The sequence below is a fragment of the Cygnus olor genome, chromosome 29 (genome assembly GCF_009769625.2).
Source record: "Cygnus olor isolate bCygOlo1 chromosome 29, bCygOlo1.pri.v2, whole genome shotgun sequence".
In the NCBI taxonomy this organism is placed as follows: domain Eukaryota; kingdom Metazoa; phylum Chordata; class Aves; order Anseriformes; family Anatidae; genus Cygnus; species Cygnus olor.
The window spans coordinates 2,286,208-2,312,277 of NC_049197.1; the positions used below are offsets into that span (position 1 = coordinate 2,286,208).

Sequence of the window (26,070 nt, forward strand, 5' to 3'; positions counted from 1 at the left end):
CGCAGCGCGGCGGGGCCGGGCGGGGGCAGGAGGCGGCGGCCGCGGCCGGGCCCGAGCCCGCGGCGTCCCGGAGCCGGCCCGGTGCGGGCGGCGGGCGGTACGTGGGTAGGGGGGCGGGGGCGAGGCCCCGGTACCGGCGGCGGGCGGGCTCCGGGGCCGCGGCCGCCCCCGGTTGTGCCGCGGGGGGGGCGGAGCGGGGCCGGGAGCGGGGTCGGGGCCTCTCGGTGGGCTGCGATCGCTTCGTGGCCCTCTCCCGGTGCGGGCGGCACCGGGGAGGCTCCGGGGGGGGCTCCGGGGCTGCCGGCGGGGCTCGGGGCGGGGGAACCGGCGGTCCCGGGCAGACAAAGGGCGGTGGGGAGCGGCCGGGGGGCTCCGGGCTCCGCGTCCCGGGGGGGCGCAGCGCGGCCCCGCCGCCGGTGGTGGGGGGGGGGGGGGGGCAGGGAACGGGCGGGAGGAGGGGGAATGGCCGGGGCTACGGGGGCGTCGGTAACGGGGTGGGTGGAGGTGAGGGGGTGCCGGTAACGGGATGGCAGGAGGTAACGGGGTGGATGGAGGTAAGGGGGGGCTGGTACCGGGGTGTCGGTAACTGGATGGACGGAGGCAAGGGACGGCCGGTACCGGGCCGCGGGTGTGGGGATGGACGGAGGTCAGGGGCTGCCGGTACTGGGATGGGAGGAGGCCGAGAGGTGCCGGTACCGGGGTGCGGGTGGTGGGAGGGGGTAAGGCGGTGGACAAGGGGATGCCGGTACTGGGGTGCTGGTACCGGGCTGGGTGCCAGGGAACGCCGGCGGCTTTGGGGCCAGCAGCCCCGTGAGGTGCCCGGCCCTCGGCATCCTGCGAGCCCCGGGGCCTCCCCGTTTGTGGCCGGGTCCCTGCTGAGCACGGCCCGCGGGGAGGCCCGGCACGGGGGCACCACGCTCCCTACGGCACCGGGGGCCCCGTGCGGGCTGCGGGGGCTCCTCGGGGCTGCTCTTGCCCCGCTGCCCGGCCGGCAGATCGGGCCGCAGCTGTCCCAGCTCCAGAGCTCCTGCTGCCAGCCCTCGCCCCGCTGGCAGCGAGCGCAGGAGTCGCTCGAAAAAAAAAAAACCCTTGGATTTGTGTCAGGAGATGCGAAGGTGGCATTTGGGGAGCTATTTTTAGCGGGATTGCGTAAGGGAAAAGCGGAGGCTTTACCTCCGGGGCAGCCGTTCCCCTGCCTGCGAACCGAGCGGCCCCGCGGGCTGCCTGCGAGCTCCCCCCCCCCCCGGCCCGGCTCCCCTTCCAGACGGGGCCGAGGCGAGCGGCGTTTTGGCCGAGCGCTGGAATTTCCGCGGCTCAGCGCCACGGGGAGGCGGCGGCGGCGCTCAGCTCGCCGCCACGAGCGAGGGCTCCCGGACCTCCCGGCCCCAGCGGGGCTCCCGGGCTGCCCTCGCGGCATGAAGGGGGGCAGAGGGGTGAGAAATCCCTCGGGGCGCCCTCCCCGACCTTCTCGAGGGGATCCACGACCCCGTCCGAGGCGCACGGGGCTCGTGGTGTGGGCTTTTCATTGTTTCTGCGGAGGTTTAGGGTGTTTGTAGGAGCGTTGCAGAGGTCTTTTTTGGGAAACGCAAGTTTCCCTTTTCTCTTTTGCGCGGCCAAAGGCTCGGCTCTCACGGAGGGAGAGGGGTTTTCCTCCGGGTCCCAGAGGGAGCTGGAAGGCAGGGCGCAGCCTTCCCGTTGGTTCTCACCGTGCTCATTTCTCCTTCCTTTCTTTTTTTTTTTCTCTCCCCGTGACTAGATCTGTCCCGCTTGGCCTCGAGACTCCTCTGTGGCAGCGGCTCTTGGCCCTCGAAGAATGACAGCTTAAGCTGTAAGAGAAGGAAGGGGAAAAGATGGGCCACGGGGAGCGGCTCCCTGCAAAGAGTAACCCAGACCGAGCCCTGCCTCTTTACTGCTTAGGGAGGAATTCTGCCGCGGAAGGTAAAAATCAGGCGCTTTTCACCAATTTTTCTGCCCCCCCCCGCGCGGGCGCTGAGTTTCTCCCCGCGCACGTGGAGCCCCAGACACGTGAGCGGTCGGTGTCCCATCGGCGCTTTTATGGCACGGCGCCTCCTGGGCAGGGCTTTCGGCTGCCTTCCACAGGTATCTCTCGAGTCACGGGTGTTTGAAAGCTTTGCTTTGGCTCTGTTACCGAGAGAGGTCTCGCTAGGTCTGCGTGCAGCACCCGGTCTCGTGCCGAGAGGCTCCCCGTGCCCGCGAGGAGCCCCTCAGCGGCTGGCGGCAGCGTGCGGCTGCTCTGGCACGTTCACCTGGGCACCGCTTCGAGATCTCAGCTGTGCGAGGGTTTGAGCAGGCTCAAAGAGCGCACTTTGCGCTCTGAAGCCATTAAAGAGCCTTTGTTGGGAGTTAACGTCTGCGGGGAAGCAGCAACATCTTCCCTAAATTTCAGAGAATAACTGGTTTCAAAGAGTCCTGCCAAACTGGATTAAAGAACTGCCCCTGCCTGATCTCTGCAGCCCTGATTTCACTCGGTGCTCTCCGACGAGCCAGGCAGACACTGGAATTTCCAGCGCGCTCTCCACAGAGCCAGCTTCCCCGTGACTCGCAGGGAAAGTGCTTTGTTAACAAAACCTCCTGGTGAATCCGGAGCTCGCGGAGGCATTGCGAGGGCTGGCAGGGAGCTGGAGGCGATGCAAAGCGGCCTTCAAAAGGAGCTCGAAGTGGAAGCGAGCCCCGAGCCGCTCGGCGCTCCCGGCCTCCCGCGTGTTTTCTCCCTGGGCTTGGTGCGGGGCCAATTTCTGGGACTTCGCAGCTTGTGTGGGCTCCTGGCGCAGGGAGTGGGCGACGCTTCCTGCTGAACGGGGTCCTCGCTGTTCTGCTGCGAGGCCGGGATTGTTCCCCAGCTGTGAAGAGACCTCTCGCATCCAAACGGTTCAGAGCGAAGCAGCACGGTCCCAGCTGTTAGCGCATGGCTCCTTCCACCCCTCTGGCGAAGGGACCACGGGACACGGTGGCCCCACGTTTGGGGGGTGCGGGGTCCTGCTCGCGGCGGCGGCCGCCTCTGCTGACGGGAGGAACACGCGGGGCCTCGCAGCGCACGTCGGGCTCCTGCCTCTGGGATTTCGGAGGTGACTTCTTCCTCTGGCCTGGAGACACGCCGTGGGCCGCAGCAGCGAGCCGCGCCGCATTCCTCGGTGACCTGTGGGGTTTGCGGGATGTGTCAGAGCTCCGGCGACAGCTGGGGAGAGCCGGCTGCGCCAGGGCAGCTGGTGGCGCGAGCAGCCTCCGGCAGGAGCTTGTACCCCGAGCCTCGGGACCTGGCGCTGCTCCTGCCCCGGCTCCTGGCAGGCAGGAGCTGCTGTCGCAGGCAGCTCGGGCCAAGGGACGCGTGGGGAAGCGCAGAGAGTGGGAAGGGCGTTCGGAGCTCGCAGCAGGAAGCACAAAACCCGAGAGCCGTCTGCACGCATCCTGCGTGCGTCCCTTCCCGCTGCCGGGCGGGGAGGTGGGGCACGGGGCAGCCCTGCAGGGGCGCGGGTCTCCCTCCCCTCCTGCCAAAGGGGCTCTGGAGGAGGAGGACGTGGCTGCTGGGGGCGATGTGCCACGAGGGCTCCTTCCTTCCCCGACGCGGCGATGTGCTGAGCTCTGAATGCTCTCCCGGCCTTCCCTGTGCTGTTGCTTCCCCGTGGGTTTTTGCCTGCTCTTTCTGCCCCTTTGGGGATCCCGTGCGAGGCGTCACAGCCCGTGGGCAGCGCCGTGGCTCCAGTTCCTGAGCCGTAGATGGGCTCGATCGGGCTGGGGAAGGAGGGAAGGGAAGTGGAGTGGGAAGCTTAGCATCTCGAGGCCGGGCCGCCCTGCCAGAACGTCCTCGCGAGGAGCAGGACCTTGACGTTCCTGAAATAACGGGAGACTTCTTTTAGAAGCTGTAGCCGTGGCTCAGCAAGCTGCGTGCTCTGAGCCGCGATCGGAGGCACAGGCTCGCTGATTTCTGGTGCGTTTTATGGGGCTGCGGGGCTGGCAGGATCGGACGGGTCGCTGGCACCTCGGCGCTGCGTCCTGCCCCTCGCGGGCTGCAGGTGAGGGGGGCTGGGGCAGGCGGGGACCTGGCCCGAGCCCTGCCCGGTGCTCCCGGTCACCCCACGCTGCTGGAGGTGAGCATGTTCGGCCCTGGAACTGGGGAGAAGTCAGATAAAAGCTGTGTGGTGCTGAGCCCCTGCTGGAGACGGGGCCCGGGGCGCTGCTGGGCGCCGGTTTTATGGCCCAGGGGGTGCGGATGATGCCTTCCCGACAGAGCGACCCTGGCTGCTTCTTCCCAAAGGTTTTCCTCCTGCTTCCCTTCTCCCTGGCTGCTGCTTTGGATTTGCTGGGTCCCAGCTCACAGGCGCTGCCGGCTGTCTTTGCTTTTTGGGTCGTTTCGTGTTTTTTTTTTTTGTGGGTGCTCCAGCACTGTGCTGCTGGCCGGGCTCGGGAGATCCTGCGGGGTACGCGCGGCCCCAGTTCAGTGGGGACTGAGCATCAGGAGCCCCTGACGAAGGAAGCAAAAGCTTCCTTTAATTTGGGAAAGGCGATTTAGGAAAAGGGATTTTTTCCTGTTTTTTTTTTTTTTCCTTTGGGATGTTTTTCTCTTTGGACATGACCTAGTGTCAGAGAAGAGCCACGCGGGAGGAGAAATCTGTAAGGAAAGAGCTCTAAGATTGGTGCTCTCGACGCTGTTGGCTTTTAATTAAAAACGTTAGTCATTACTCGCTGTGTGTTTCGCCTGTGGCCTCTCGAATCAAAACAGCAGGCACTAAAACCATGTGGATCGCAGCCAGTCCTCGCTGAAGTCTCTGCTAATCGGTTAAAACGCTTTGAAGGAACACCTCCACGGACGAGAAGCTCCAGGCCTGGGGGATGTCGATTGCTTTAGGTGTGGGAGCGCTGCAGCGAGCACGCTGAGCCCAGCGGGTTCTGCTCCTGCTCAAGTCCAGGGAAGCACCGAGTTCCCGCATGCGCCCGTCGTTTCCAAACGAGAGCACGAGCTCGGCAATTCCCTCGAAAGGATTAGGAAGCGAGAATCAGGACGCTCGTTAGCGTCGTGTAAATCAATCACGCCGACCTCCTGCTCCTTCCGTGGTCGTTCCCTCAGCTGGAGGTGAGCCGGGGCCGGTCCCGGGGCCGCCCGAGTTCAGCGAGGGGCTGCGGGGCTGCCGCCTCCCTCATCCCCAATGCGGAGCTCTCCCCCGACACGGAGCTTTGGGGACCGGAGGATTCCTGCGCGTGGGGCGTGGATTGCCCCAAATTGCACGTGCCCGGGGAGCCAGCAGCGGCAGCAATTAGAGGCCCCGCGTGGTAGCGCCGGAGAGAAGGGAGCACGTCACGTTGCGGCTTCATCTCCGATGGCTTTTTTGGAGGAGAGGGAGTGCGGCTGCTCCGTGCTGTCATTAGCGTGAGGTTAATTACACGCGTGGTGTGCAGGCAGAGCGGGTGGCTTCTATCGGCAGCTCCTCACCGGCTGGCTCCTGGCGGGGGTCTCAGGTTGGGCAGCTGCAGTGACTGTCCTGGCCCGCAGAGAGGTGTGCTCTCCTCTCTGCCAGCATTTATTTTATTTCATTTTTTTAAGTCCGTGGCTCGTAGATGTCTCAAACGTATGCAGAAATTCCTGGGAAAACCACGAAGCCGTGCGGGCTCGTTCTGCACGTGCAGGCTCACCAAATGCGAACAAAAGGGGGAGATGCGAAGATGTGAAGGCGCAGTAGGAGCAGTGCCACAAACCCGGCCCTGTGCCCGCTGAGTTCCCTCCCCGGGGCCACCGGTGCTGAGCACAGGACGGGCTCAGCGGGACCAAGCGCTGCGAATGACCTTTGCCACCGGACTCTGCACCCTGCTTGGTTTTGGTGCTGGGACGGTGCCTGCCCCAGCCTGCGTCTCCCGGCCATAGAGCGGGCGATGAGGTTTGGGTTTCTGCTCCACCTGCATGCCAGCCGTGCCCGCTGCAGCTCCCCGGGGGATCTCGCTGCAGCCGGGAGGCGTGTGCTGAGGGGCTCCAGAAGTGGGTTTGGACGGCTGGGTCCCACAGAGGGGCTTGGAGCCGGCGTTGGGTTATGTCACGCGTTAAGATGTGGCGTTGCTCTCGCTGCTTGGCCCTTTCCGCGAGGGTGGGGGAGCTGCTGGGGCCAGGAGCCCCCTGCCAGGAGCGGACGGGGCAGCCCCTGCGCTGTCGCCGTGTCCCAGGTCCTTCCCCCATGCTGCCAGCAGCGTCCCAGCCTCGATCCGTGCTGCGAGCTGGGGGCAGGAGCCGCCTTCACCAGACGCAGCCCCCGGGGGCTGGCAGCCAGCTGCTCCTTTGCCTCCTTGAAGCTTTCCGGTGCCTTTCCAGCCCGTCTTGGAGACCCCCCAGCGGCAGCGAGGCCGCCTCGGGACCCCCGCAGCCCCCGGGGGATGTGCGGTGCTTCCTCGCGGCAGGGAGACCGGGAGGACCCCGTGTGGTCCCCGGGACACCCACGGCGTGCGCTGGGACGATTGCCGGAGCGTCGGCTCCATGCAGGGCTGAGCGCCATGGAGCTGCCCCCCTGCACCCTTGGGCTCTGTGCTCTCCCTGCCCGCCCCTGTCCCTCGCTCTCCGCTTCTCATTTTATTTCTTTTGGCCCACGGAGCTGATGAAATTAGGAAAGGTTATGAAAAGCGGCGTTGCTCACGGGACAGGTTTCTTGCGAGCGATCCCAGCTGCGGAGCTGCCGTGGTGCCCGGCGGCCGCGTTGTGCTGGGGGCGCTGAGAACAGGGGCTCCTGCTGCTGAGCGCCGGGGCAGGACTGGCGCTGGGGACCTCCAGCACGGGCTGATCAAGGCTGCTGCGTTTTGTTTGCTTTTCATTTCTTGAGGGATTCTGGCTGGCCTTTCTCAGGAAGGGCCGGGCTTTCCTCCTCAGCCGCCAGCGTGGGTCCGCTGCTGGCAGACGCCGGCCCCCTGCGGGGAGCTGGCCGAGGCCCGGGGGCGGTCGCCGGCTGTGCCCCCCGCTGCGTTTCGCCCCCCAGGCGTATTTTCCCTGCAGCGTTCGGTGGGAAGGCGATGGCTCCGCTCGGGCAGCCCCCGCCCGCTGCTGCCTGCCCTTGCCCGCGGAGCAGGCTGCTCTCTGCAATGCCGTGCCGCCCGTTTGCTCGGTGCCGTTCCCGAACCAAAGCTTCCCCGGGTGAGCAGCGGCGTGGAGGTCTGGTGCTGCTGGCTCACCGTGAGCCGGCCTCATCCAGCGGAGCTCCTCCGGAGCCATCAGGCGTCCCCCGGCTCCTCCGCAGCCACCCGCGGGCAGAGCTCGGCTCAGCTGCCCCCGGCTCCGGCGGCCCCAACGTATCGGGGCAGAAAGGAGGGGCCGTGCCAAGGCGCGCTGTGCGGGCCGTGGGACACATCCACGGGCTCCCCCGCAGGCTTTTTGTTCAAGGGGGAGGGAGAGCTGCCTTCAGGGGATTGGGTTTTGCTTTGGTCAACAGAAGAAATTGCCAGCGATTGAGTTTTCCTCGGGACAGGGGCAGTTCGTTGTCGTGCTGGAGGACGGCCCGATGTTACCGCGGAAGACTTCTCGGTGCGGCTGCTGCTGGCGTGGTGGACGGACAGACGGATGGACGGATGGACGTGCTTTGGGCTGGAGGAGCCTCGGCCTCGCTAGCGGAGTCTGGCAGGTGCCAGGCACCGAGCGAAGCCCCTTTTTGCCCCAGTTTTGCCCCAGACTCGGAACACAGGTGTGATGCATCAAGTGTGTAGGAACGGGTGCCCCGTAACCAGAGCGGGGGATTGGCGGCGCCTGCCTGCCTTGCCCTGCAGCACCCCCATTTCCCTCTGTCGGGGGGGACAGAGCGGCACGGGTCCTTCCAGCTGCCTTCCTCATCTCCTCTTCCTCCTCAAGGGCACGTTGGGAGCGGGCCCTGAAGGACCTCTGTCCCCCAGGGGGGCACTGGGAGGCCAGGGGTAAGGGTAGGAACTTCAGAGTCCTTCTGACTTGTTCATCACCGATCCTCTGATCCTGTTGATCTCCAAGCTGGGCAGCAGGCGGAATGGGAAGCCCCCAGGCCAGGGGGTGACAATCTGAGAAGGCGGACTCACGGCAGCAGAGGGAAGTGGGGAAGATCCCTGCGTTTTGCTGTAATTTGGGCCGGAGCCCTGTTCTGTGACCAGCCTCTGCTCCCTCCTCGCTCCCTGCCCAGCCTCAGGGAGGCCGCTGGTGCTGGGGTCAGGGAGCCACACGCTGTTTGGTGACGGCAGGAGCTTGTTCTGTAACCGGGTGTAATCACAGGCGGCAGGGTGTCATGGCCTTGCACTGAGGGTGGGCTTGTCCGGGTTCCCACCCACGCTTCTCTGCTGTGTCTTGTCTTGGCCGTGCTGCAGAAGGTCTGGCTCGACGTCGTCCTGGTGTTAGCCCTTCCAGGAGAGGTACCGAAGCTCCTTGCGCCGGGTCCCTGCAGCCTGTGAATCATCCTTCCTGCTGAGTAGCTCCGTGCAAGCCGGGCTTGCTCATGGTAGCCACCCGGTACCTTCTCCGGGGCCGTCCTGCAGGTTGCTGAGCAAGGATGAGTGTGTCCTCCCGGGGGCCAGGTCCCTACCTCACCTCTGGGTCTAGCAGGAGGAGGCCGGGCTTCCAGCTCCTCCTTGCCCGAGTGTTGCCGACGCTTTCAGCTCTCCTGCCTCGTGGTAGGAGCGGGTGCTCCTTGCTGCTGCGTGCTGGCAGAGCCCGCAGGAGGGGGAGCAGCTGGGGCAAGGCACGAGAAGAATTTGGAGGCTCCCAGGCTCGTGCAGGTGCTGATGTCGTGCTGGAGGAAGGTTTGCTGGGGCTTCTGTCTGGCAGATGGCAAGGCTGGATCTCAGGAGTCCGCGTTTCACCCTCTGCTCCTCTCTTCCCGAGTGGATGCGAAGGCGGCCGCATCCTGCCCAGCTGCTTAGGCTGGGCATCAGAGGCCCGGAGGCTGGACCTGAAGAAAGCTGAAAGAAGAAAGTGAGCTCCTGAGGACGGCTGGGGCCGGCAGTGGTCGTGCTGGTGAGAGGGTCTTGTGCAGCTCCCCGGGGGCACCCGGATGCCTGTAAGGGCCCCGCTGTCCTTGGAGCTGCTGGCGGGTTCAGAGCTGCCGTGACCCCGGAGCGTGGAGCTGTGCCTGAGCGCTGAGCAGCAGGGGTTGGAGGCTCTCCTCCGCCAGGAGGGAGGTTGGCTGCTTCTCCTCCCCCCTCTACTGTGCCCTGGTGAGACCACATCTGGGATGTTAGGTCCAGTTGTGGGCCCCTCAGCTCAGGAGGGACAGGGAACTGCTGGAGAGCCCAGCGCAGAGCCATGAGGATGTGGAGCATCTCCCTTACGAGGAGAGGCTGAGGGAGCTGGAGCTCTTCAGCTTGGGGAAGAGGAGACTGAGGGGTGACCTTATTCAGGAGGTTCCCCCTAAATACGAGACACAACTTGTTCACGGCGGGGGTGGCGGAGCATGGACCAGGCTGCCCAGGGGGATGTGGAGTCCCCTCTGGAGACATTCCAGACCCTCCTGGACACGTTCCTGTGTGACCTGATCCTGGTGTTCCTGCTCCGGCAGGGGGCTGGGGCTGGGTGGACTTCAAGGTCCCTTCCAGTCCCTAAAATCTGGGGTTCTGTGGAGCGGTCCCAGCTGTGCCATGCAGCCCCCCGATGGGTGGGTGGGGGGCAGCAGGTTGCGGGGTGCTGTGGCTCAGCGGGGAGCTGTGCTGGGCCCTTCACATCCATCTGCCCTTCCAGTTGGTTTTAACCCCATGTGAAGGTGTCGGAGGGGCTGGGATGTGCAGTGCGAGAGAGGGAAGGAATTTGGGTCCCTCCCCAGCTGGGGAGAGCAGCATCCATCCAGAGGCGTGGGACGGTTGGAGAGCAGCCGTTGGAGATCCGCTCTCCCTCCGGCCCGGAGCCCTTAATCCTGTTATCTGAATCGCAAACCGCCCCGGGGACTTCCCCACCCCAGCCTCTCAAAGGAGCCTTTTGTCTGTGCTTGCTCTGTGGGAGGGAAGAATCCATCCACGCGTGGGGCTGACTTCCCCGGGGGGTGATTTACCCGCCTCCCCGATTCCCTGGGAGTTGATTAAAGCCCCCGCTTTGTAGCCTTATGTCTAGGGGGGGTCCCGAGGGCTGGCCACCATGTGACCGTTACCTGTGGCCCCCCTCCACGTGTCCCCCCTGCTGCTCTGGCTGAGCAGACCCAGCGCTTCCACGAGCAGCTCCTCGGGGCTGGGGCATCGCGCGAGCCCCTCGGCCGGGGTCCAGTGGGAGCCCCAGCGGGGTGAGCTCCTTCCGGTGGCACTGCCGTGGTGGCTTCAGAGCCTCGGTGCCTCCTTGCTCCTGTTTTCATGCACCTGGCTTGCGGCTCCCCTTTGTGTTGGGGTGGGGACGTGGATCTGTGCATCTGCGCGGCCGCGACCGTTTGCCGCCGACTTTGATGTTGGTGGGATGGGAGGAGAGCTGCTGGCTCCCTGGGGACGAGCTGCAGAGGAGCCGTAACCGCCGGCATGCTGGGCAGAGCTCAAGGTCACTCCGTGGCAGGCAGCGCGAGGTGGCAAATGGCAGGGTCGGAATGGGGCCGTGGGGCTGCTCCCGGGGCCAGTCCCGTTGCTGGTCCCATTGCTGCATGCCCCCCGACAGCTCTGTGGGGGGGGTGGGGGGCTCCCAGCCGAGGTCACGCTCTGCTCTGCGCTGCGTCGGCTCAGCCAGGTGGGAAAACTGCTGGAGGTGGTGGCAAGGATGATGCCTGCGCCGGGTGCCAGCAGTGCCACCGTCCCCAGGGCTCCCCTGCCACCCGTGACAGCCCAGCGCCGTGCCCGGCCTGCAGGGCTGTCCTTGGTGCTGCCTCTGTGCTGCCTTCCCCTCTGCACGCCAAGCAGGGCTGCGCAAAACGAAGCGCAACAAGTAGGGAAGCTGCAGCAGGATCAGAAATAAGGTGGGTGGGAGAGACGTGGCGCCAGCGGCGCGTCAGAACGGGCGTTCAGCACAGCACAGTGGGGCTGCGAGCTCCTGCCATGCCCAGGTCTGCTGCGCTGGGTGGGGAAGGCAGGGATTTGGGAACCGGCGCGTTGTGAGCTCCATCCAGGCACCGCGGGATGCCCGGCTGCTCCTAACCAGCTGTCTTCTTCCCTCCGCAGGGTTCTGGCGTCGGTGATGAGCAATGGGGTATGATGTAGCACGGTTTCAGGGGGATGTTGATGAAGACCTTATATGCCCCATCTGCAGCGGGGTCCTGGAGGAGCCAGTTCAGGTAGGTTTCCATCTGAGCACTGACAGTGGCTGCTGAAAGCCTCCGGTTGCAGCTCCAGACTTCTAGAAGTCTCGATCCGCACACACATGGATGGCACCACGCACAGCGTTAGGTGAGCTCCATGGGTTCTTCACTGTCCTGGTGACACCACGGGTAAGGAAGCAGCAGCGGGGCCAAAAGCCTGCGGTCGTGTGAGTGCTGGGGGAAACACGCCCAGTGCTGGGTTTGGGGGATGCTGAGCAAGGAGGCATGAAAAGGGGGAGGAAGGGGTAGCTCAGAGCCTGCACAGCCCCCAGCCCTGGTGCCGCTGGCTGAGCGGAGCCGGCTTCTGCGCGGACTCGGTGCCCCGGCCCCTACCCTGCCCTTCAGGCTCCGTTTGCTGCCAGAGGCGTTCCAGCACCAGCAGAGCTGTGGCCGTGTCGAGTAGCTTGGCACCCTCTGCATAAATCCTGCCTCATTTGAAATGAAAAGGATTCAAATGGGACTAATCTGATCTGAAACTTGTGCTTACTGCAGCTTCGTGACTCACTAATGACCCAAATCACAGAAGCTGGGACTCATGCCGGGCTGCCCCACGGGGATCCCGGCGAGGCCGAGGGCTGCGTGGCAAGGCTCAACCTGTGCCCATGAGCTGGAGCACGCAGCACTGCGACCTGTCGGAGCTAAAGTGGTGCTAGCACCTTCCAGCCATGGGGATCTGTGGTGTCAGAACAAGCTTTGATTTAAATAAAAATTAAAAAATAAAAAAAAGTCAGCATGTGAACACGATCACAGGCCGTCGCACAGGAGGGAAAATCCTGGCTTAACCAGATTTATTTAAATCTTCTTTTGAGAACCTGCTGCCTAAAACTCCCTGTTCCCAGGCTTTTCTCGCGCGCCGAGCAGTCTCTCGGTTGGGTACCAGCCTCCTGGAGCTGTGTTGGGGCTGCCTCTGTAGCTGGGCTCAGGACTCCCTCCTGACCAGCCTTGCTTTGAAGGCAGTAAATTCCCGGGCTCTGCCCCCTCCTGTTTCTCCCTGCCGGGCAGATGAACCCAGGCAGTGGCCACCCAAAGGAGGGGCGCGCGGCTCTGCCTCACGGTTTAAGGTGCTTTTCTCTGCTCAAGGTCTTCTTCCAGACGTGAGCCGGTGAAGGCCAGGTCCAAGTAACACGGGGCTCTTCTCTGTTCCTCTCCCGGCAGGCTCCTCACTGCGAGCACGCCTTCTGCAATGCCTGCATCACCCAGTGGTTCTCCCAGCAGCAGACGTGCCCCGTGGACCGCAGCGTGGTGACAGTCGCCCACCTCCGCCCCGTCCCGCGGATCATGCGTAATATGCTCTCGAAGCTGCAGATCACTTGCGACAACGCTGTTTTCGGCTGCACGGCCGTGGTGCGGCTCGACAACCTGATGTCTCACCTCAACGACTGCGAGCACAATCCAAAGCGCCCGGTGACTTGCGAGCAGGGATGCGGGTGAGGATGGCCTCCAGGTGCTGGCCTGGTCGCGGCGCGGTGCGGCCGTCTCCTCCCTCCGTATGGCCTGTGCAGGAGGACAGGGGGAGGGCAGAGCGAGGGTGACAGCCTTGGGAAAAGGGAAGGAAAAGGGAAAAGGGAAGGAAAATGAAAAAGGGTTACGGAGCCTGGTTCTGCTCTTCACACCCCTTTGCCCCGTGCGCGCTGAGCCCTGGGGGCAGCAGGGCTGTGAAGGCCAAGGTGCTGCAGAAGGGAAGAATTTTGAGCCAAACCCGTTTCCTTTTAAATCTGGTTCAAAGTCCTCAGCTCTTCAGCTTGTCGCCGGGGCTCGGGTGTTGGTTGGCTTCTGGAAACTGGAGTGGTGGAGCCTTCGTAAACCTGCCAAGGGCCGTTCCAGCCCAGGACAAGCTCCAGCATCAGCTCTGCTCCCTCCTACGTGTCGCTGAGAGCTGGGAGCAGTGGGTGGCTGGTCTGGCCTTGGCACGTGTGCTCCCAGTGCCGATACCCTTCCCACTCCCGTGCTGTAAGCATCCAGCCGGGTGGTGGCTGACTCTTGGCTCGGAGATGATCAGATCTCTTGGGATGGAGTCAGACGGGGTCAGGCTCATGGCTGCCTAACCCTGATCACCTGGGAGGAGAGAAGTCCCACTGCCTGCTGGGCTGGTGGAGGTTTGTTCCCGTGGTCCTCCCCTCCTAAACCTGTCTGCCTGGGCTTCTGGGCCTCTTGGCGAGTCTGCAGAGACTGATTCGTTCTGGAAATTGGTTACGTGCTTGTGCCAAGTGCTCTGGTGCGTAACTTTCCCTAATGTGGGGCCTCCACCTTTCTGTAATGCTCTGCAGCTTGGAAATGCCCAAAGATGAGCTGCCGAACCACAACTGCATCAAGCATTTGAGGTCCGTGGTGCAGCAGCAGCAGACGAGGATCGCTGAGCTGGAGAAGACCTCAGCAGAGCACAAGCATCAGCTGGCGGAGCAGGTGGGTCCGAGTGGGCCGGGGGCAGCCCCGCGGTGGGACCCGAGTGCTCGCGTCCCCCTGGGAAGGGTCAGGCTCAGCCCCGTGGGCAGCAGCCACCACAAGCAGTTTGTGCACAGCGTGCCCGAGCTGAGAGCCTCCAGCTACGGGGAGGGAGCTGAGCTGAGGGGCAGGGGCGTGTTTAACTCCCTGACGTGCTGGGGTCTGCACTCGTGACTTCAGCTGCAGTGCTGATGCCTGCCCCAAACCCCGTCGTGTTCTTCCCCTTGCAGAAGCGGGACATCCAGCTGCTCAAGGCCTACATGCGAGCTATCCGCAGCGTCAACCCCAACCTGCAGAACCTGGAGGAGACCATCGAATACAACGAAATCCTGGAGTAAGTGCTGCCTTCCGCTGGTCGGGTGGGAGCAGGGGGTGAGCGGTGCTGTGACTCAGCCAGCTTGCTGACAGATCTGAGGGGAGGGGAGGCCTGCAGGGGCCAAGGTGCTGTTAGAGAAGAAAACGCTTCGCGTGCCTTCCCATCGCAGAAGCGAGGGGCAGTTGCGGGGTGTTTGTGCCGGGGAGTGGCGCAGAAGCTGTTTGCACAATCGGGTCCTGACCTTTTTTATTCTGCCACCTGCATCCTGTCCAGGAGCAGGAAGCTGCCAGATTCCTTTCTCCTTCTGAGAAAGGCAGGAGGAAGCAACTCTTTATCTGATCCGTCCTTCCCCTCCCTCCTGGGAGTGAGGAAGGGCTCTGCTTGACAAAGCTGAATGCCACAGCTGGCTCCTGTTTTGGGGTGAGAACAGAGGGAAATGGAGCTGGCATTCCCCCTCCACCATTGCTCCTGAGCGTGGAGCAGACTGGAGGCAGAACAGCTCCTCGGTTTCGGTGGCGGGTGGCGCTGACGCTTTGTCCCCACGTCTGTCCCCAGGTGGGTGAACTCCCTGCAGCCCGCCCGGGTGACACGGTGGGGTGGAATGATCTCCACGCCGGACGCCGTGCTGCAGGCTGTCATCAAGCGCTCGCTGGTGGAGAGCGGCTGCCCCACGTCCATCATCAACGAGCTGATCGAGAACGCACACGAGCGGAACTGGCCGCAGGGCCTGGCCACGCTGGAGACGCGCCAGATGAACCGGCGCTACTACGAGAACTATGTGGCCAAGCGCATCCCCGGCAAGCAGGCCGTGGTGGTGATGGCCTGCGAGAACCAGCACATGGGCGAGGACATGGTGCTGGAGCCGGGACTGGTGATGATATTTGCACACGGAGTGGAGGAAATATAAAGGACTCTGGAAGAGAAACGCTTCGTGCTGGCGAGGGAGAGGAGGGGGAAGGTGGCGAGGCAGAGACTGGGGGGCAGTGGGTCCCAGCCGCTGGTGTTCCCCACTCACAGACACGGTTTTGTTAGGGCACCGCTCCCTCCGCCCTCTCGCTTCCTAGCTGAAGTGATTAAATGCCCCTGGTAAATGCTACTTAAACACTTGGCCCAGCAGCGACCGCACCGTGCAGCCCATCTGTGTTTGCCCTTTGCAGATCAGCATTCCCCATTTCGTGGCTTTCGGGGGGAAGAGAGAAGGAGCAACCTTCCCCAAATAACTGCTGGGCTCTTCAGCCCCTGCCGGGGTGGGGACACTGCCCCCCCAGCTCCCTGTGCTGTGCTGTGGACGGCGGCAGCTCTCAAGTGGCCACTGGCTCGATCCTCCTCGGGCTTCATCTCCCTCTCATCATTTTCTGCCTTCGTGCTCAGAAGTGTCTCTGTTGCTGTGCTGCTGGCCTGGCCTCCTGCCCCCCCCCGACCACGCCGTACCTGGGGGGCAGACCTGGCCCTGCCTACGGAGAGGAGAGAGGCAGAGGGGGGAGAACCTGCCCCGGGCAGGGACTGAGCTGCCCCTGTCCCCCCCGCAGCCCCCACCGCCCCTGCCCTATCAGCTCTCCTCCAGCCTGGCCCCCCCATGATCCTGCAGCCCCCTGGCACCCAGGGGGCTCCCACCCTCCTGCTGCCCCCACCCATGGGTGCTCAGCTCGGCTTCCTCTGCTGTTGCTGGTGTTTGTCTGCGGACACTCGTGACTGTGGTTCTGTATTTTTTTTGTACTTCTCGCCCTTTTCTTGTTTGTATCCCCCCCCCCGCCCCCTCCTATTTCATTTTCGAAGTACCGTGGACGGGCACCTCAGCCCCTGGTTACGTTTTCCTTGTTGGGAATTTAATTTATTTGCATTCGTTTCGTTGTTTTTTACAGTACTTTCTCCTCCCGTGGCTGTGGTGCTGACGGCGGCGGTGGCTCGCTCCCGTGCCGGGGGGGGGGGGGGCCGCGCCAGGCAGGGATGGAACCGATCCATAATAAACGCCGTTCTGGTTGCTTTACCCGTGGGCTCGGGGTCTGCGTCTGCTCCCGGGGGTCCCAACCTCAGCACCCAGCCCCCTGCCGGGGGGGGGGGGGGGGCTCCCCCAGCCCCGACCTTGACACCCCTGGGGGTCCGGGGGCTGTTTCCCCTGTGTCGGGCTCCAGTAAACCCAGAGACCCCCAGCCCCCCCCCCGCCCCGAAAAGCCTGATCTCGGCCCCGTTGCCCCCGCCGTTAAAAAAAAGTGGGTGCGGCGGGGGGTACAACCCCCCCCCAGGTCGTTCTCGACCCCCCCCGCCCCTTTCGCGAGGGGCTCGCGCCCCCCCCACGCAAAAGCAGCGGTCGCGTCACGGCCAGGATTCGAACCTGTGCGGGGAAACCCCATTGGATTTCGAGTCCAACGCCTTAACCACTCGGCCACCGTGACTCCCGCGCCTCCCTCCGCCGCGCTCCGCCTAGACCCGGCCCGGCGCCGCCGCCCGGCCCCGGCCCCGGCCCCGGGACCCCCGCCCCCGCCATGACACCCCCCCCGACCCCGGGGCTCTCCCCCCGTCCCCCGCCCGCTCTCCCCCGTGGGCCCGCAGGGGGCGGAGCCGGGACCCGGCCCGCCAGGGGGCGCCGCGGCCCGGCCGCGCCGGTACCGAGCGGGCAGCGGCGGCGTGGAGCGGGTGGGGGAGAGCCGGGCGACCCCGCGCCGGTAGGGGGCGGTGCAAGGCTGCGCACTTTGCGTCCGGTAAGGTTCCGGACAGCCACTACGCACTTTGCGTCCAGCAAGGGACGGTGCAGTCACTACGCACTTTGCGGCCGGCAGGGGCCAGTACAGCGCTGCGCACTTTGCGTCCAGTAGGGGGCAGTGCAGTCACTACGCACTTTCCGCCCGGCGGCTGCAGTACAGCACTACGCACTTTACGTCCAGCAGGGGGCAGTACGTCCCCTACGCACTTTGCGCCCAGCAGGCGGCAGCACAGCGCTACGCACTTTGCGCCCAGCAGGCGGCGCTACCGGCGCGGCGCGGCCGTGGCGGCGGGGAGCGGCGCGGCGGGGAGCGGCCCGGCCCGCTGGAAGATGGCGGTGCGGAAGAAGGACGGCGGCCCCAACGTCAAGTACTACGAGGCCTCGGACACCGTCAGCCAGTTCGACAACGTCCGCCTGTGGCTCGGCAAGAACTACAAGAAGGTAGGGCGGGGGCGGCCGCCGCGGGCCCGGCCTGTCACGGCCCCGCCGCCCCCGGGCCCGGCTCGGCGGGAGGCCCGGCTGCGGCCCGCGGCGGGGCCGTGACCCCCCGCCCGCCCCCCCCCCCCCCCCCCAGTACATCCAGGCCGAGCCCCCCACCAACAAGTCGCTGTCGAGCCTGGTGGTGCAGCTGCTGCAGTTCCAGGAGGAGGTGTTCGGGAAGCACGTCAGCAACGCGCCCCTCACCAAGCTGCCGGTGAGCCCCCGCCGCACAAAGGCGGCCCCGCCGCCACGGCGGCGGCGCCCCCCGACCGTGTCCCCCCCCCCACCCCCCCCCAGCCCCGGGCACGGCCCCTTCCCCCCCACCGCCTCCCCCCACCCCGGCCCCGGGGACGGGCGGCAGCGGGGACGGGGACGGCGGCCCTGAGACCGCGGGCTGCGGCCCGGGACACGGGGAGGGCAGCTGGGGACGTGGGGACGGTGCTCCCCCTGCCCCCGGGGCAGTGCCGCGGCGTGGGGATGTCACCTGGAGCAGGGGCAGCGCCTCGGGGGCTTGGGGACAGCGCCTCGGGGGCCTGGGGACAGAAGCCCAGCCCAGGGACAATGGCCTTGGCACAGCCGGTGCCCGGTGCGGGGACAGTGGCCCCACGCAGGGACCCTGGCCCCACGCAGGGACGATGCCCCGGTGAGGGACCGTGCCCCAGCAGCCTGGGGACAGTGGCCCGCTGACCCCAGCGCCGTGCCCTGCTTGGCAGCTGCCCCCCACCTGGGACAGCGCCAGACCACAGACAGCGCCCCGGTGACCCGGGGCCAGCCCCCCAGTGCGGGGGCTTTTTGGCAGCCGGGGACAGCACCCCCCCCCCCCAGCCACCAACCCGGTGTCCGCATCGCAGCCCCAGTGACCTGGGTCCAGCACCCCCACGCACCGGTGACAGCTCCCGGTGCCCCAGGCTGTCCCGTGCAGCCCCCTGACCCCTCTCCTCCCGTTACAGATCAAATGCTTCTTGGATTTCAAGGCGGGGGGAGCCCTGTGCCACATCCTGGCAGCCGCTTATAAGTTCAAGAGCGACCAAGGATGGTGAGCACCCACCGCGCCCCACTGGGGGGGGCCTGGGAGCGGGAGGGGGCTGGGGTGGGAGCTGTGGGGGCTGGGTGGGGGGGTCAGAACCTTTGTCCCCTCTGTGGGAGCACCGGGGGTTGCCCCATCCCGGTGGCTGCCTGGGCTGGGCTGTGCGTAGGGCGCCCACCTCTGTGAGCAGGTGCTGGGGGAATGTCCCCCCCCGGCCACGGAACCCTGGGGGGGTTCAGGCCCCCCCTGCCAGGCAGGCTGTGACTGGCTGACGAGGAGACCGGAGCTGTGGCTTTCATGAGAGTCGCTCTTTTCTTCCAATAAGGCGGCGTTTCGATTTCCAGAATCCCTCGCGGATGGATCGCAACGTGGAGATGTTCATGACCATCGAGAAATCCCTGGTGCAGGTAAGGGGTGCTTCCCCTTCCAGACCCTCCCCCGGAGATTCGCCCCCCAGCCCCCCCAATCTGCCCCCATCCCGCTAAACGCTTTGCTCTTTGTCCCCAGAACAACTGCCTGGCCCGGCCCAACATCTTCCTGCACCAGGAGATTGAACCCAAGCTGCTGAGCAAGCTGAAGGACATTGTCAAGAGGCACCAGGTCGGTGGCAGCGCTGGGGTGGGGGGGTCCCATCCGAGGCTGCGTCGCGGTGCTCAGCCCCGCGCTCCCCCCTCCTTGCAGGGCACGGTGACCGAGGACAAGAGCAATGCGTCCCACGTCGTCTGCCCTGTCCCCGGGAACCTGGAGGAAGGTGGGTGCAAGGCTGGGGGGTGCAGCCCAAGCTCCCCCCAGCTCAGAACCGACGGAGAACCATCGTGGGGGGGCAGTGCTGGGGGCTGGGCCGTGCGTGGCCGCCGGGGCAGCTCCCCTGGGGGCAGTCGGAGCCGTGGGGGGGGCCGTGCCCAGCACCGTGCCCTCTGCCTGTGCCTTGTAGAGGAGTGGGTCCGGCCGGTCATGAAGCGAGACAAGCAGGTCCTGCTGCACTGGGGCTACTACCCCGACAGGTGAGGGGTCCTGGGGGCCCCGGGGAGCCACCGCTCTGCGCTGGGGCTGGGGGACGTGGCCGCAGCCTGATGGGACACCCCTGCTCACCCCCTGCCCCTGCGCCCGCAGCTACGACACCTGGATCCCGGCCAACGAGATCGAGGCCTCCGTGGAGGACGCCCCGACGCCGGAGAAGCCCCGGAAGGTGATGGGGCCCCCAGGCCCAGCTGGTGCCTGTGGATGGATCCCCCCCCACTCCCCTGCCCACCCTTGGGGTCACCGATCCGTCCGGACCCCCGCCCGCAGGTCCATGCCAAGTGGATCCTGGACACGGACACCTTCAACGAGTGGATGAACGAGGAGGACTACGAGGTGACCGACGAGAAGAGCCCCCTCGCCCGCAGGAAGAAGATCTCAGCCAAGACACTGACGGATGAGGTCAGAACGTGGTGGCTGCCCCCGGGGGATGCACGGGGAGGGGGCTCTGTCCTGGGGGTGCAGGGGGGAGGTCCCAGTCCCGTGCCTCGTGATCCCTGCTTCCTCCACAGGTGAACAGCCCCGACTCGGACCGTCGGGACAAGAAGGGGGGCAACTACAAGAAGAGGAAGCGCTCGCCCTCACCCTCACCCACGCCAGAGGCCAAAAAGAAGAACGCTAAGAAGGGGTGAGCCCAGGGGGGGGCAGCAGGGCCGGATCCGGCCTCAGGGCAGGGGCTGCGGGAGCCCGGCTGTGGTGCTGACGGGGCCGGGGGGGTCTCTGGCCTTCGCAGACCCTCCACCCCCTACAACAAGTCCAAGCGCGGGCACCGCGAGGAGGAGCAGGAGGACCTGACGAAGGACATGGACGAGCCCTCGCCCGTCCCCAACGTGGAGGAGGTCACTCTGCCCAAAACAGGTCAGGGCCGGGGCCGGCAGCCTCCCCACGGGGCTGTGCCTGTCCCAGCACCCCGGCGCTCAGCGCCTCCTCCCTCTGCTGCAGTCAACACCAAGAAGGACTCGGAGTCTGCGCCCGTCAAGGGAGGCACCATGACAGACCTGGGTGAGTCCGAGCCGCTCGGGCTGGGCGCTGCGGCCAGTCCCTGGTGCTGCCAAGCTGGCGGTGCCCGAAACTGCCCCCGTGTCCTCTCTTCCAGATGAGCAGGAGGACGAGAGCATGGAGACAGCCGGCAAGGTGAGGCCATGGGGCTGTGCCAGCCCTCGGTGACAGCAGCCCCGTGTGGGCTCTTTCCCTGCCCAAGGGACCCTTTTCTCTTTTCCAAGGACCGTGCTCCCCGCTCCAGAAACAGGGTCACCACTGTGGGACAGTCACCTCTTTCGTCCCTTTTCTGGGGACAAAAAGGCCCCATTTGCTGGCATATTAGAGGGTGTCCAGAGGAAGGCCACAAAAATGATCCTGGGGCTGGAGCAGCTGTCCTCTGACGAGGGGCTGGGGTTGTGCAGCCTGGAGAAGAGGAGGCTCTGAGGAGGCCTTGTAGCAGGGGGCTTATAGGGAAGGTGGTAAAAGGCTTTTCCCCAGGGTCTGTAGTGATAGGATAAGGGAAAATGGCTTCAAAAGGAAAGAGGCTAGATGTGGATTAGAAGTGAGAAATTAATTTGTTACTGGAGCAGGTTGTGGCTGCCCCCTCCTGGCAAGTGCTCGAGGCCAGGCTGGCTGGGGCTTTGGGCAGCCCGGGCTGGTGGGAGGGGACCCTGTGCATGGAGAGGGGGATTCAGACCAGGTCTTTAAGGTCCCTTCCACCCCAAACCATGCTGTGCTGCTGCGGCCCCCTCACCCTGGGGCTGCAGCAGCTTCTCCCGGCCGTGGGCCGCATCCAGTGCTCGGTGAGGGCACGAAGGAGGGGTCAGGGCCCTTTGCCCACGTGGCGCCGGTTTCCCACAGGACGAGGAGGAGAACGGCACCGGGAGCAAGGGGGAGCAGGCCAAGAACCCCGACCTGCACGAGGACAACGTGACGGAGCAGACCCACCACATCATCATCCCCAGCTACGCCGCCTGGTTCGACTACAACAGGTACGGGGCGCCCCGAGGCCACGGCCGGTGCCCCGGTACCAGCCCGGTGCGGTGCCAGCACCTCCCCGTGCCTTCGCCTTGCAGCGTCCACGCCATCGAGCGCCGAGCCCTGCCCGAGTTCTTCAACGGCAAGAACAAGTCCAAGACCCCCGAAATGTGAGGCTGAGCTCCCCCGCCCCGTCCCTCCGTGCCCACCCAGCCCCGCGCCGCACTGACGGCCCCCTCCCTGCCGCAGATACCTGGCCTACCGCAACTTCATGATCGACACGTACCGCCTGAACCCGCAGGAGTACCTCACCTCCACCGCCTGCCGCCGCAACCTGGCGGGCGACGTCTGTGCCATCATGCGGTGGGTCCGGCCCCGCAGCGCGCGGCTCATCCCGCAGCAGCCGCCCGCTCTGAGCCCCCCTTTCCTCCTCCGCAGGGTCCACGCGTTCCTGGAGCAGTGGGGCCTCATCAACTACCAGGTGGACGCCGAGAGCCGGCCCACCCCCATGGGCCCCCCGCCCACCTCCCACTTCCACGTCCTGGCCGACACGCCCTCGGGGCTGGTGCCGCTGCAGCCCAAGACGCCCCAGGTGGGTGCACACGAGGGTCCCTGCCGCGTCCGCGTCCCGTCCGCCTTCCCCGGTCCCTGTTGGGGGGGTGCTGGGGGGTTAGGGTTGGGGTTTTGAGGGGGCTGGGGGGGGGGGGGCTGAGCACAGCTTTGTCTGTGCCTCAGGGCCGGCAGAGCGACGGCGACGCCAAGACGGGCCGCAAGAGCAAAGAGATCGAAGACCTCGTCACCGAGACGGTGAAAGGGAAGCCGGAGCTGGTAGGCGGCTGCATGGGGCCCGTCCCCCCGCCGCTGGCCGAGGAAGGCTCCTTCCCTCCTCCCCCTCGCGCCCCGCATGCCGCCCTGCCCTGGGGAGCAGGGACGCGGGGGGGACACCGTGACGAGACGGGGCACCGTGGCGTCTCCAGGGAGGGACGGGGATGGGGAGGGGGGGGAGCTGCGTCCTCTCGGGCCTGCCCCCCCCCAGGCCGTGCCCCCAACGTCCCCTCTCCTCCCCAGCAGCAGACCTCGGCCTCACAGCAGATGCTGAACTTCCCCGACAAGAGCAAGGAGAAGCCGGCCGACATGCAGAACTTCGGCCTCCGCACCGACATGTACACCAAGAAGAATGTCCCCTCCAAGGTGGGGGCCCCGGCCCCCTCCCTGCTCCCTCCCCGTGCCCCCACCCCGCCGCTCACCCCCTCTTTCACCCCCGCAGAGCAAAGCTGCTGCCAGCGCCACACGGGAGTGGACAGAGCAGGAGACGCTGCTGCTGCTGGAGGTGAGCCAGGGATCTGGGAGGGGGTCCCGGGGAGGGGGGAGCGTTGGTAACGGGTCCACCCAGCCCCGCTGAGCCCCCCCCCCCCCCCACCACCCCGTAGGCCCTGGAGATGTACAAGGATGACTGGAACAAGGTGTCGGAGCACGTGGGCAGCCGGACGCAGGACGAGTGCATCCTGCACTTCCTGCGGCTGCCCATCGAGGACCCCTACCTGGAGGACTCGGAGGCGTCCCTGGGGCCCCTGGCCTACCAGCCCATCCCCTTCAGCCAGTCCGGCAACCCCGTCATGAGCACCGTCGCCTTCCTGGCCTCCGTCGTCGACCCCCGTGTCGCCTCCGCCGCCGCCAAGTCAGCGCTGGGTAATGCGGCCGCGTCCCCGCAGGGGTCGGAGCCCGGGCGGTGCCGTCAGCCGTGGCGTTACGGGCACGAGACCCACCCCCCCCCCCCCAGGGCAGTGGAGGCAAGAGGGGGCTGAGCACCGCCAGAGATCGGGCAGCATGGCCCGGGGCCGCGGGCGGTGATGGGGAGCTGGGACACGGCTGGTGGGGACACGGGACGAGCCCCGCCACACCTCCGGGGTGCTGTGCAGTGCCAAGGAGCGGGGCTGGCGCTTCGGGGGGGGGGGGCTCAGCCCCCTGCTGACGGGTGGCATCGCGCTGCTCTGGCAGAGGAGTTCTCCAAGATGAAGGAGGAGGTGCCCACGGCGCTGGTGGAGGCGCACGTCCGCAAGGTGGAGGAGGCGGCCAAGGTGACGGGCAAAGCCGACCCCGCGTTCGGGCTGGAGAGCAGCGGCATCGCCGGCACCACCTCCGACGAGCCGGAGCGGATAGGTACCGCCTGAGGAGGTGCTGGTGCGTCTCTGTGTAATGAGTTCTGGCAGGGGAGGGGCTCACCCTGCGCTTGTGTCCCCAGAGGAGAGCGGCACGGAGGAGGCGCGGGCAGAGGCGCAGCCGGTGGAGGAGAAGAAGGAGGCGAAGGTACCGGGGCTGGGGGCGCAGGGTGGGGCCCTGCTGGAGGTGGGGGGTCGAACAGCCGGGGCTGGGCTCTTCCCCAGGAGCCCCGGGATGGCACCGCCGAGGAGGAGGTGAAGGAGAAACTGGGGGACATGGCCAAGAAGGAGGAGGAGAAGGGCAAGGAGCTGGAGGGTGAGAAGGAGTCGGACAAGGGCGACAGCGACGGCACAGGTGAGTGGAGGCCTGGCCAGGCAGGGGGTGTGGAGCGCCCCCCCACCCCCCCCCCACCCCCGCCGCCCCTCATTGACCACCCCTGCCCGCTGCAGGGGACCTGGAGAAGGAGAAGGAGGCGAAGGAGGCACAGGACGAGGTGCCCAAGGAGCCACTGGAGCCCGAGGCCGAGCGTAAGGCGAAGGTGGAGCGGGACATCGGCGAGGGGAACCTCTCCACCGCCGCCGCCGCTGCGCTGGCTGCAGCTGCTGTGAAGGCCAAGGTGCGGGTTGTGGGGTTAAGGGCGGGGCTCTGTGTGTGTGTGTGGGGGGGGGGGGGTTCCTGCAAGTGCTGACCCCCCCCCCACCCCATCCCCTCAGCACCTGGCGGCCGTGGAGGAGCGTAAGATCAAGTCGCTGGTGGCGCTGCTGGTGGAGACGCAGATGAAGAAGCTGGAGATCAAGCTGCGGCACTTTGAGGAGCTCGAGACCATCATGGACCGGGAGCGTGAGGCGGTGAGCGGGGGGGGGGGGGGTGGGGGGGGCGCAGACCCTGGGCATTGCCCCCCACACCCTGGCAGCCTCTGCTGACATCCATCCCCCCCCCCCCCCGTGCTTCCCCGTAGCTGGAATACCAGCGGCAGCAGCTGCTGGCGGACCGCCAGGCCTTCCACATGGAGCAGCTGAAGTACGCGGAGATGCGCGCCCGCCAGCAGCACTTCCAGCACCTGCAGCAGCAGCAGCAGCAGCAACCGCCCCCGCTGCCGCCTGGGGCCCAGCCCCTGCCCGCCACCGGCACCCCCCTGGCCCCCGCCGCCCACCCGCTGGGCGCGCCGCCCGCCCCAGCCATGGTGGCCCCCGCCGAGCCCGGGGGGCAGCCGCTGCCCGGGGTCCCCCCGCCGCAGCCGCCCCCGCCACCGGGCGCCCCGCAGCCTGGCCCGGCCATCCCGCACGGTGAACGGGGTGCCGAGGGGTTGGGTGGGTGCCGGGGGGGGGGGGGAGGGGGTGTGGGGGCAGGGTGTCAGCCCTGATCGTTCCCCCCACCACCACCCCAATTTCATGCTACCTGAAGGAAGGGGTTGGGGGTGGGAGAGATGACATGGGATAGGATGAGAGGGAATGGCCTCAGGTTGTGCCAGGGGAGGTTTGGGTTGGAAATGAGGCGCCAGTTCTTAGAAAGAGCGGTTGGGCGTTGGTATGGGCTGCCCGGGGAGCGGTGGCCCTGTCCCTCTTGTCCCTGGGGGGACTTCAAGGAAGGGTTGGGCCTGGTGCCTGGGTGACGGTGATGGCAGGGGTTGGGGGACAGTTGGCCCGGGTGATCCTGAAGGTCTTTTCCAGCCTTAACGGTTCCCTGACCTGATGCTTCCCTGCTCTCCCGCAGCCCCGGCGCCGTTCCCCGGGCAGCAGCCGCCGTCCCAGAGCCTGGCTGGGAGCCTCGGTGGCAGCGGCCACCCTGCCGTGCCCGGTAATGCGCCCGCGGCCCTGCCCTTCGGATTGTCTCCATCCGCCATCCCATTTAGCATGGCTAACCCCCTAGCCGAGTCCATCGGGGCCACCTTCCCCGCTAACCCGCCCGCCCTCCCGCTGCATGGGGCCCTGGCCAGCAGCATGCCGCCTGGGGGGCTGCCCCCCCCGCCTAACCCACCCGGCCTGGCCCTGCCGCACCTCGCGGGGGGCTCGGCCGCCGCGCACAGCCCCGCCATCGTGGCCGCCGTGCAGGGAAGCCTCCTTCCCAACCCCGGCCTCCTTGCAGGTGAGACATTGGGGGGGGGGGGAGAAGGGGGGGGGGGGAGGGGGGGGAGAAAGGGGGCATCACTCACGGTGGGGAGGGACTCCACCCCCCCCCCCCCCCCCCCCCCCTCATGCACATCGGGCTGGAGCAGGGGGGGGAGGGGGTCCTCACTCAAACCTTCTCATGGGCAGAGGGGTACGCGGTGCGATCGCACCACAGGTGTGACACCCCCCCCCCCCCCCCCCCTTTTTTTCCCTTTCCTTTTCTCTCCGTGCAGATCAAGGCCCCCCCCTGCAGACGGACCCCATCGCGCCCAGCCCCAGCACGGCCACCCCCGTCCCCCCCACGCAGTGAGCCCCCCCCCCCGGGGCCGAGGACGCTGCACCCTGCGCCCCCCCCTGCCACAGGCCCGGGGAGACCGGCCCCTCCCGCCCCCGCAAAACCCCAGAGGAAGCCCCCCCCCACCTCACCGCCCGCTTTGGTATTTTTTTATGATGATTGTCCCGGATTTTATTTAAGTGTTGGTCTCCCCGGGCGGGCCGGGGACCCTGCTGCACCCCGGCTATTTATGAGACAGCTCCAATCCGACTTGGCAACTGGGCATTCCCCCCCCCAGCTCCTTTTCTGTTTTTGTCCCCCCCCCCCCAACCCTCTCTACTCCCCCAATTTCCCTCTCTCCCCACCCCCTTTTTTTTTAAAT

General features: G+C 66.4%; 2 protein-coding genes and 1 non-coding gene across 3 annotated transcripts; 2 read left to right on the top strand and 1 right to left on the bottom strand.

Annotated features, from left to right (window-relative positions):
• Window positions 1-31: 31 nt before the first annotated feature.
• Window positions 32-15,055, top strand: RNF41 (ring finger protein 41). The gene is made up of 7 exons (XM_040539556.1): window positions 32-97; window positions 1,757-1,938; window positions 11,065-11,177; window positions 12,357-12,628; window positions 13,469-13,604; window positions 13,874-13,977; window positions 14,515-15,055. The coding sequence occupies exons 3-7, from the start codon at window positions 11,088-11,090 to the stop codon at window positions 14,864-14,866; spliced, it is 954 nt and encodes a 317-aa protein (XP_040395490.1). The 5' UTR covers window positions 32-97; window positions 1,757-1,938; window positions 11,065-11,087; the 3' UTR covers window positions 14,867-15,055.
• Window positions 15,056-16,270: 1,215 nt separating this feature from the next.
• TRNAS-CGA lies at window positions 16,271-16,352 on the bottom strand. The gene has a single exon. It is a non-coding gene; the product is annotated as a tRNA-Ser (tRNA).
• A 589-nt stretch (window positions 16,353-16,941) lies between these two features.
• On the top strand, window positions 16,942-26,069 carry SMARCC2 (SWI/SNF related, matrix associated, actin dependent regulator of chromatin subfamily c member 2). Its single transcript, XM_040539458.1, has 28 exons — window positions 16,942-17,101; window positions 17,235-17,354; window positions 18,091-18,176; window positions 18,493-18,574; window positions 18,675-18,767; window positions 18,849-18,918; window positions 19,102-19,171; window positions 19,281-19,356; window positions 19,458-19,589; window positions 19,700-19,815; window positions 19,921-20,045; window positions 20,130-20,189; window positions 20,284-20,321; window positions 21,030-21,160; window positions 21,245-21,316; window positions 21,396-21,509; window positions 21,585-21,738; window positions 22,218-22,337; window positions 22,414-22,476; window positions 22,577-22,835; window positions 23,145-23,306; window positions 23,389-23,453; window positions 23,531-23,660; window positions 23,756-23,922; window positions 24,020-24,154; window positions 24,265-24,592; window positions 25,020-25,103; window positions 25,648-26,069. Exons 1-28 carry the CDS (start codon window positions 16,991-16,993, stop codon window positions 25,722-25,724), a joined length of 3,240 nt encoding a protein of 1,079 aa, XP_040395392.1. The 5' UTR covers window positions 16,942-16,990; the 3' UTR covers window positions 25,725-26,069.
• The last annotated feature ends 1 nt before the right edge of the window (window position 26,070 follows it).